General features: G+C 34.1%; 1 protein-coding gene across 1 annotated transcript; it reads right to left on the bottom strand.

Moving 5' to 3' along the window:
• Positions 1-1,143: 1,143 nt before the first annotated feature.
• LOC125810267 (calcium uniporter protein 2, mitochondrial-like) lies at positions 1,144-9,917 on the bottom strand. The gene is made up of 3 exons (XM_049489778.1): positions 9,371-9,917; positions 8,963-8,996; positions 1,144-1,538 (listed from the first exon to the last, which is right to left on the bottom strand). Exons 1-3 carry the CDS (start codon positions 9,899-9,901, stop codon positions 1,144-1,146), a joined length of 960 nt encoding a protein of 319 aa, XP_049345735.1. The 5' UTR covers positions 9,902-9,917.
• Between the last annotated feature and the right edge of the window lie 1,089 nt (positions 9,918-11,006).

Genomic DNA, 11,006 nt, shown 5'->3' with positions numbered 1-11,006 from the left:
ACAGTTATGTTATGTAAAACAAATAAAGTAATGACACAATATTTTATCGCGAAAAACCACGACCTACACCTCTGTAGGATTTAACTCCACTTCATTAAACTCTGAGCCTCAACAAAAGATTACGACCCTATGTAACCTAAGGAATTATAAACTCCAATTCCTAGACGTGAACAACCAACTAGATCGTCGACCCCACTTCAAGTTATGAATTCAGATTACAATTCTTGCAATCCTAGGAACTAACTCTAATTCCTAAACTCCAACACAAACCCCCAAGGTTTATGTTCCCAAGTGTTTAAGTCACCCCAACTTGAAGACTCTATTCCTACTCCAGTTTATACTTCACTGGATCTAGAAAGAATTAAAGATACAACTCGATAAAAACTCAATACAAGCAAACTTGACTTAAAAACTATAAAGCATAACCTATGAATATGGATCAGGTTCTTCAATCTTATTTCCTTGCGTTGGCTGCACTTTGTAATCAGAAATCACTCAAATATGAACTCTCTCTATTTGATTGTATTCTGCTTGTAACTCTCTATTTTAGTGCGCAAGTTTCGTTGGAAGATCCTTGCTTTATTTATAGACTAAGTAGACCAAGAATCTTTTTCCTACTTCAATTTGTTTTCCTAGTTCAACTCTGCTTCCTTATTCGTGTGGAATTTGGAAATTCTTGTAAACTGATTTTATGCACGCTTCCTCTTCCTTGAAGGAATTCTTTATGAAATGAAACCTTTTTGCACTGCTTTCTTGTCGAAAAAGCAACATTTCCACCACTTTATAACTTCTAATTCGCGTGGTTGACGTTCTCCTTATTCCAGTCGAATTCGGTCTGAAAGGAACATGTCGGCGCAACCTGTTTCTTTCGTGTGTTTCCCTATTTGTCAATCATCAAAATCTTTCTCGATCTAACAATAATAAAATAATGCATGTTAAAAATGTATAGACACCCGAACTAGAAAACTCAATAAGAAATCCAAAATGTTCTCCACTTAACTAAATATCTAATAGCCGTCATATAAGATACATACGCAAATTGTTTTAAATAACATATTTCGTAAAAGGAGAAAAAAAAACTGAATAATCTTCCTTCCATCTTTTTTTCTTCATCCTACCTCATGAGAGATTCAGGTACCTTCATTACCAATTAATTGGCGATGATTGAGGATAGTGAACTCTCCGGAGCTCATTATACCTCTGAAGATCGAAATTATGAAGTTTCATAAGTCGATTTTGCTTTGTATTAAAACGTGCCTGGAAGAAGCCTTGAAAAGAAGGCTCTTTGGATGTCTTAAGAAAGAAAAAATAAGTAGCCATGAAATATGCTGATGTGAGGTAGAAACAAATTGGTTCCATAACATCCCATGTTAAGTCCCAAAAAGTGAACCTCATGAAAGCTGTTGTCTGAATTACCAAACATCCAAGTCCAAACCACATTTCTTTACGTACTAATGATTCTGCTTTCTTGTCAATTGATGTTTTTTCCTTTTCCATTTGTTCAAGCTCCTTCATTCTTTCTTTGTCATGATTTGGTTTGTGCATTGGCAATAGTTCTTGCATGGCTCGTACTACCTGTGACAAAAAAGAGGACTAAAAACTTTACACAAACGTACTCCTTTGATCACCTCACACTCAGAGAGTCAGATAGACGGATTCAAGATTTTGAAGCTTAATGATTTCTTTAGTTATTTCAAATTTATATTTAATAATAACATTGGGGTCACAAGAACATATTTAGTGAATGTTTTACTATGCATACAGTTTGTGCAAAAGCTTTGAGTTCCCGCGAACCCCAACTTTCCAATTTCTACTTCAAAATGATGTTTATACGATATTCAATTAAATTGTTTGTCCTAATTTGACTTGCATAAAATCTTATGTTCTTAAATATATTATGTGGATGTTGAAATTTAATTTTTTCAAAATTTAAAAAAATGTATCCTTTCGTAACGAACTAAAAAGTTAGGAATACATCTTTTTTATTATGAAGATGTTAATTAGGGTTTTGGGTCTTTGAAAATGGTCCAACTTATCCACTATTTAGTTACTATTTTATCAGTCAAAGGATAGTTTCTTTGACCAGAAGATTTTCAAATATTTTAAATTGATAATCATAGTAATTTATAGCATTTTAATATAATTTCTAAATATGTACATTTATTTATTTTTTAAAAAAATTAAAGATTCTAAAGATAAGAAAATAAATTAAACCAACCTGATCAGGGCGGAGAAAAACAAGGTTTCCCAAAACAATAACATCTCCCGATTCATCCATCTTCTTAACAAACTGAAGGCATTGATCATCATCCAAACATGTTTCCTTACAAATTTCAATAAATTCAGCGAACAAAATCCAACTCTTCTCCATTTTCCTTAGCCTCGATTTCAACATTTCAAGTTGCGACAACTTTAAAGTCTTTCTCGCATCCGTCATGGACCCCACATCCAATGACTCCTGTCGCGGTGGGGGCCGCGGAAGCAAGAGTACCTCATTAATTAATCTCACCCTATCTCTCGAAATAATGTCCATCCCAGGTAATCTATGGCGGAGTTTTTCTTCCATGGCTAGTGACCCTTGGATCTCCGGCGAGGATACCATTGATTGGTAAAGAAATCGCCGTGGATCCGTATTTTTATCGGTGGATTTTGCTTCCACCATGGTTGAAGAAGTAATACGACATGTTAATGTTAGAGATGGAGCACTAAATTTGTATGCACTAAAAATACGTTGAGGTAGTGTTTTCTTGAACGCCATTGATATATAGGGATTGTAATAAATTAGTGTTGGGTCATAATATATATATATATATATATATATATATATAATAAAAAATTAAGAACCTTGTGTGAGGAGGTGAAATGTTTGTGAACTCCATGTTATATATAGGTCTAGGTTCATAATGAAACCACTATTTATATCAAGGCTATTTTAGGATAATTGGACAAGATTAGTAAATGAATAAAATTGGTGACGTCATACATATTTAATAAAATTATGGTGACCTCTTGTTAACAAGATCATGTCGCCACATATATCCAAGGTGGCAAAGAGTTGGGGACTTCAATATAGTCGGAAGTTCGATCTAGTTCCTCCACCAACGTGAACTCCAGTTAGATTTGAACATCAAAACAATTTTATGATATTTGAAGATGTATATTTGTGCGTTTTTTAAAGTTGTTCCTATGTTCTAAATGGTAGTTAATATGTACTAACAAATACTTATAATTAATGACTTTGCAGAAATAAAAATAATTAAGTTTAAAGCATGTACACAAAAAATAGAAATTAAAAACATCAGTAGAAGTTAATGACTTAAAAACGTATAAGGATCTATAACAATAGAATGAAATAAAAAAGGCAAAAAAATCCAACTCACTGAATGCACAGTGTGTCCTTAAGGAAATTATTTTCTTTTAATACTCGAGGTTTACAGAAATAGATCATCTCAGGATAGAAGATTCTATTCACCAGCATTCCAGAAAAGTCATTTAAAAATAGTGAAAATTTTAAATAAAACAGTAGAGACGTTTACACAATGGGTCATGCGGATTCACTTTGGATTGGGTCGTTTCGGGTTGGCCACTTATTAATTAATTAATTAATATTTAATTAAATAAATAATTAAATAAAACTTTGTCCAAAAAATAATTTCTCGATTATTTTCCAAAGCCAAAGTCAAAGGCAAAGTCGTAACCGAGCGAGCGAGCGAGCAACGACGATGGCGTGAGGGGATCCCTCTTTCCAACTCAAATAACAACTAGTAGAAGTTTTCCTTATTTAAACACTTGAAATTTTTGTTCCACCACCAATGAGGGTGAATTGCTTTTTACTAAAGTATAAGAGACTACTTCATATTTTCTCCTTTCATCTTCCCTCCATTTCCCATTAATTCTTACTATATACCCAACAGTTCTTCACACAAATGGATAATGGCTATAACGTAAACGAATGCACGGGCGAGTGCGTACTTTACAACCAAGGATCAGTTGCATCCGGATAAGTAGGTTTCCCTTTGAACTTTCCGTCAAACATGTGTCGAATATACTCGGTCAATCGGTAGATTTGAAATCTTTGAACCATTGAGCTTTGATTTATACCTAGACAACCATATGTCACACAATCAACCGTTTATGGTTCTTAAGATTGTGTTCGTTTCAGTTATGAACACCTCCTAAATTAGTGAGTGTATATATAGAGAATAGGCTTTTAACAATGATTCTTTTTTAAGCGGTTTACACTTCACACTCATATAGATGGTTAACTGTGTGTTATCGCATAGATACACTATTTGGTCAAATCTTCCAAATTTAGCAAATCATTAGAAAATTTTAAGTTTTACTAACTCGTTAACAAGTCATAATGTTTTATCCTTGTCCCTAAACATTGTCTTCATCATGAGAATTGATTGAGTTGTTTAACAATGTCTAACCGTCATTCACAACTTTGTTTGATCTGCTTGTACCTAGCTCTTGGGATCCCAAGTCTGCTAGGTAGAGTTACCACCATGATGACTTGTTCTAAGTCTTAAACTCATTCCCTTAGATGATCTTTCAACTGTCACTCTAGCTAGGCCTTTTGTTAGTGGATCTAACACATTATCAATACTTTATATAGTTAATCGTAATAATTCCACTAGAGAGCGGTTGTCTTACGGTATTATGTCTTCGTCATATGTGACGAGATTTTTCGTTGTACATGATGTTCTCTGCCCTACCTATTGCTCCTCGACTATCACAGTATATGCATATAGGTTCCACGGGTTTGGGCCAGAATGGAATGTCTTCCAAAAAATTCCGGAGTCATTCAGCTTCTTCACCGACCTTATTTAAAGAAACAAATTCAGATTTCATTGTAGAGCGAGCGATACATGTATGTTTTGGATGATTTCCAAGATACTACTCCTCTACCAAAGGTAAATACATACCCATTTGTGGATTTTACTTCATTGGACTCGGTGATCCAATTTGCATCACTATATCCTTCAACCATGACAGTATATTTATTACTCCCTCTAACCTATTTTATGTGACACTTTTCAGATTTCGAGATTCAAACAAGTCTAACTTTGACCGTAAATTTTTCATAGATCTTTTAAACATTTTGAATTATCAATTGTTGTGACTTATAATACTTTTTACATAGTTTACAAATATATAAATTTCATTTCAAAAAATTAAAGACTTCATGCTCAAATTTCTGGTCAAACTTAAATTGTTTGACTCTCGAAAAATGAAAAGTGACAAATAAATTGGGACAAAGGGAGTATAATGCAAGGCATAGTGTTGTGTATGTTTCAGATATCCCAAAACTTGCCTCATTTCCATCCAATGAGTTTGGTTAGGATAACTTAACAGGTGCAAGACATCATGCTAAGTGCTTGATCAGGAAATTGAAAATCAAGATAGGGGAGAATCTAAAATTATTTACCGTATTCGACTAAGGTAGAACTTTAGTTGGCTTCTCCTGTAAGTTAGTATCACAGATAATCGATAATCAAGGTGCATAAAGTAAATTGAGATAAGATGCTTTTATACTTTTTCAGATTATCGATGTGGTGTCTAGTTCAGTCTCCTTCAGTTTCAAGGATTTCCTTAAGACTTTTTGGATGAACTTGTTAGTATAGATGATTTTGATATCGATTATATCTTATTCAAGTAAGATATATCCTAGCTAGTTTGGCATAGTCTTTACTTGTATAACCTACAAAACTCTCTTTTTTATTTTTTCTTTTATAATTGTAGTTTTTGCATGCAAGATTACTAAGTACTATGAAAAATGAAAGGAAACATATAGTGTACAAATGAAAAATGAAGGAAACATATAGTGTACAAGTTCAAAGTGAAGTGCATAGCGTACTTCTTCAGATTAAAAAGGCATCTTACAAGTCTCTTCAGCGAGACTCTTTATGCTCTAAAATAAAAATCCAAACGAGCTTCTTCAATTCTTTATTGAGGATGAATGATAGTGCACGTCCATATTAGATATGTATGTGTTGAGGTCTATGATTATATCGACCATCTATCTTCGTGATTTATTTCTTTCCAAATTTGTGGTCGATCTTCTGTCTTTTTTCTTTCCTTTCGCAATCGTGATTTCCTTAGATCGGATCCATGATTAAGGACATCTTTAGTCCCTTTCTTTGTTTGTCTTGATTATCTTTCCTTCTGGAAATCCAGCTTTATCTTTTGATTTTCTTTTCTTGTAGATGATCCAATCTTTGCGCTGGCGAATTTAATTAATTGTGTATATAGTGATTCAATCCTTTCCAAATCTTGCACGTGAACTTCATTCCTTTAATCTTAGTCATTTGTTTTTTCTGCAAAGTAATCTCTCCCTTTTTGATAATGACTGATAAGTTGCACAAATAATACTTTTATACTTCGCTGTTTAGTTTCTAAACTCCCCTTGCTGAGTGCATAGGAATCCATCTTGTGATTTATAGATCCCCCTTGCTAGTTGCGTGGATTATTCTCTACTCCTTTTGTTACAATCTAAATTGCCGTGAGAGGTACCTACACTAAATCCTCGGCGAAAGAATCAATTACCCAAGACAACTTTTATCTTAACCAATTAAACAACTAAAATAGCAGTCTCATTAATTAAAGTCAAGATTCACCTAAATTCGTCAATAGTAAAACTTGTGAAAATAATTCACCTAGATTATGAAAGTCGTGTACCAAAACATCTAACATGATCTAAAGTACAGGGATGCAATCCCAAAACAAAGATATATCTAAGTCCAAATAATGAACTAGAAAGAAAAGATGAACCCATGACAGCACAAAAAAAGCAGCTCACCCTTAGTTTCAGGAAACGTTCATATCACAATTGATGAGGACCCACAGCCACCGCAAGAATATTTCTTGTACTCAATAAAAGAAGAGCAAGTGCAATATCAATACATCAAAACAATAGTGTATAGATAGGATCATCTACCAAATCCAAATATACGAAATATGAACATATAACTATAACTTAGTAACACATGACAAGACATGTATAATCTAAGTCTGTGAATATACGCAAAGACTATAGTCATCAACATGACTAAACAAAGACATGAGACAACAATATATGCAATGTGACACACTTTTCAAGAAACTCGGACCACCCAAGGATCCCTATGATCATATCATCTACGGTGTTTAACATGCAATTCCAATCTACACAAGAACCACTCTAATATTTAAACACAATAACCTGGCCACTTGTAGACCAACAAACAAAATACCAATCAAACATGTACGAGGAGTAGTATAGTATCCAAGGCAACCATGATAGAACTTATGGCTTTGAAAGTTGGATAGGTATGGGGAGAAGGAATATAACAGTAGGCTTTGGAAGGTATGGCCACTGAGTTGTTGCATCGAGATCATGTTGAGGTTCGTAAAACTCTGTTGGAAGTTGTGGTAACCTGACCCATATCGCGATGTGGGTTAGCATGGAAATTTGTGGGACAATCCCATCTCTTCACTGATACAAAATTTCCAGCACGGGAGCTCATTCAAAACTTTGTGCGTATTGGACAATTTCACTACATTGTAGTCACATTCCAGATCTATCAAAGTAAGTGGTTCGGTTTGTTTCCATATGTCCATCAGCTTGTTTATTAGATAAGCATATAAATACTACTGGTAGACGCCATGCATGGTTGGTATAGTTTTTGCTTCTCTGATCTTCATCTGTCAATGGTATGGTGTGTTGTTGAGGGGAGGGTGTGGTTCGCTGACTGGGTATTTTGTCGATCGAGTGAGAGTTTCGTATATTTGGTTCAAGTTTGTCTTTTTGTTGAGTAGAGTTTCTTTGAAGGAATGTGAATTTTGGTTCTCTTCAATCATTGGGCTAGTGGTCTGTCTTAGGGTTGGAGATCCTATGATTTGGACAAGGCCATGCTTTAGGAGGGAGAATTTGGATCTTTCATTTAGTACCCTCCTTTGAATGATTTGCGTGAACTTCATTCCTCACTGGCAATTTCCCCTTCTCTCCACTAGGTGTCATGCTCGGGTACGTGCTCGGATAGAGGAGTACTCAAAGTTCCACTACGTTGTTGGCGGGGTCATCTTCTGCTGGTAACGTACGGTACAAGGGGTCTGCAGACTAGCCTGCTTGTTTATCCTCACCTTTCAGAATTGAATCATTCCTGATGATCTAGTCTTCTTCACCTTTCCCAGCCTTGTCGGCGATAGAAATCACGCTAACGTGCATTGGAATCTTAGTATATGAGTACATCATTTTAAATTTAAAAAATTATTCTAAAACCCTAAATTCATTTTGACTTTTAATCTATCAAAGTGCTTCAGTCCCCCATCTCTAAACTGAGGATAATGCATTCATGATATATAGACTTACCAATTTACCATATACAGATCATAAATATAAAAAAAATAAAAAAATACTCCATTCATAAACACCGAGACAGAAAACTTTAATCCTAAGTGATCTCTTACATACCTATTAGCCGCCATAGGATACATACTCAAATTATTTTAAAACATACTATATTTTTCGTATCTTCCTTCCATCTTCTATTTTAATTTCCATCCCTACCTTATCAGTAATAGATTCATTACAAATTAATTGATTGAGGGTAGTGAGCTCTCCGGAGCTCATTATACCTCTGAAGATCGAAATTATGAAGTTTCATAAGTCGTTTTTGCTTTGTACTAAAACGTGCCTGGAAGAAGCCTTGAAAAGAAGGCTCTTTGGATGTCTTGAGAAAGAAAAAATAAGTAGCCATGAAATATGCTGATGTGAGGTAGAAACAAATTGGTTCCATAACATCCCATGTTAAGTCCCAAAAAGTGAACCTCATGAAAGCTGTTGTCTGAATTACCAAACATCCAAGTCCAAACCACATTTCTTTACGTACTAATAATTCTGCCTTCTTGTCAATTGATGTTTTTTCCTCCTCCATTTCTTCAAGCTCCTTCATTCTTTCTTTCTCATGATTTGGGTTGTGCATTGGCATTAGTTCTTGCATGACTTGAACCACCTGAGACGACCGATTTAAAATTTGAAATTTATTAATTTTTATAATTAATAATTAGGTTCATAAGCAAATATTTATTAAGACAAACTACTCATTCCTTCCCAAAAATTAGGTTGTCTTAGTTACTATTTAAGCGGTCAAAAGGAAAAGGATATTTTATTTTGACCAAATACTTTTTTAAATATTTATCTACTGTAACTCAATACTATAAATTTTATTTGAAAGAAAATTAAAAAGTTTATGTCTGAATTCACATCAGCCATTAATCGCTCTAACGTTTCATTCTGAATCAAGAGACTCCGATCGAGGGGATACAATCGAAAATGGTACCGTTAAAGTTGGATGGAGATCGATGTAAAAAAATAAATTAAACAAACCTGATTAGGCCGGAGAAAAACAACGTTTCCCAAAACAATAACATCACCCGAATCGTCAAGCTTCTTAGCAAATTCCATGCCTTGATCATTATCCAAACATGTTTCCTTACAAATTTCAATAAATTCAGCAAACAAAATCCAACTCTTTTCGATTTTCCTTATCCTCGATTTCAACGTCTCAAGTTGTGTCAATCTTAAAATCTTTCTCGCATCCTCTACGGACTCCGGTCTTGGTGGAGGCAAGAGTGTTCCATTAATTAATCTCATCCTATCTCTTGTAATAACGTCCATCTCATGTAATTTCTCGCGGAGTTTTTCTCCCGTGGGGATTAGTGACCTTTGGATCTCCGGCGATGATGCCAATGATTGGTGAAGGAATCGCCGGGGATCCGAGGTCGTTGTAATTTTATCATAACTAAAAGATTTCGCCTCCACCAAGGTTGATGAAGCAATACGGCATGTTGTTAGAGATGGAGCACTAAATTTGTATGCACTAAAAATACGTTGGGGTAATGTTTTCTTGAACGCCATTTTTTTTTCGGTTTAGTTTTTTTGGGTCATAATACAATAAAAATAAATTAAGAACCTTATTTGATGAGGATAAAGGTTTGTGAACTCTATGTATATATAGGTCTCCCAAATGCTGATAATGAAAAAACTAATCAAGGGTAGTTTAGTCCAATTATACAAGATTATGACTATATAAGGACGTGGACTTGAGTAGATTATTTGTCATGATTAACACGTGGCAATTAAATAAAGCTTTTAAAATTAAGGATAAAATTTTGATGTAAGACAGATTTAAGAAAATTATGGTAACGTTTTTGTTAAACAATGCAAGATCGTGTCGCCACATATATCCGATGTGGCAGACTTCAGTTAGTTGAATTGTTTCATAAATTTACTTAGCCTTGGAAAATCGATATTGGCGCACACGAAGAGGTACCTACTACAAGTTTACAAAAGGGTTTCATTCATATGTATTGTTACATAATATTGATATATTGCAGTTGTTCATATTTCTTATCGAGCTAAAAAGATATTCAATTTTGACCCGCTCAAATCTTTTTTCAACAGTTCCAAATTATATATGAGCTCTTCTTCCTATTTTGAGTATATTCGAAAGCATAGTTCGAATTTCGAAGCTCTTTGACGATAGATTTCAATGGACATCAGCCCTAATAACTTTTTAAACGACTCAAAATTTTAGATATGAGTTTCTTGCAATATCTCGATTCTTTGATATTATTCACTTAAAATATTCCGGATTTACAACCAATCAAATTTTAAAATTTGAATTGCAAAGTGTTTCATAGATTTTGTGCTGGGAAAAAGTAGAAACAACGTAACGCATACATACATGTACATCTAAAATCTAAGGAATATGCAGATTAAGAGGAGAGTCGTGCAATTTACAAGAATGGCCTTAAATCGTGCTTGTCTTGTGTTTTTTACTTTGATGCCTCTGATTATTGTGTCAAAATTTAAATTAAATTCAAGAAGTTTTTTTTACTTTTAACATTGAAGAATTTTTATTTTATTTTATTTGTATAAAATGATGAAATATTATATCTTAATATGCATCATTACAAGACCGTGACAGAGCATGCCTGTTGTTATTATTTGGAACATGAGA

The sequence above is a fragment of the Solanum verrucosum genome, unplaced genomic scaffold, assembly GCF_900185275.1.
Source record: "Solanum verrucosum unplaced genomic scaffold, falcon-dt-bn FXZP01000038.1, whole genome shotgun sequence".
Classification (NCBI taxonomy): Eukaryota; Viridiplantae; Streptophyta; class Magnoliopsida; order Solanales; family Solanaceae; genus Solanum; species Solanum verrucosum.
This window is presented reverse-complemented; position numbering and strand designations above follow the sequence as displayed.

What these genes read in the sequence shown, in the direction of transcription:
- LOC125810267 (XM_049489778.1), bottom strand. Translation starts at nt 9,901, where the DNA reads ATGGCGTTCAAGAAAACATTACCCCAACGTATTTTTAGTGCATACAAA. An exon ending in TTTTTCTCCGGCCTAATCAG is followed by an intron (nt 8,997 to 9,370) that starts GTTTGTTTAATT and finishes CGGTCGTCTCAG; the next exon opens with GTGGTTCAAGTCATGCAAGA. An exon ending in GCAAGAACTAATGCCAATGC is followed by an intron (nt 1,539 to 8,962) that starts ACAACCCAAATC and finishes TGCCAATGCACA; the next exon opens with AACCAAATCATGACAAAGAA.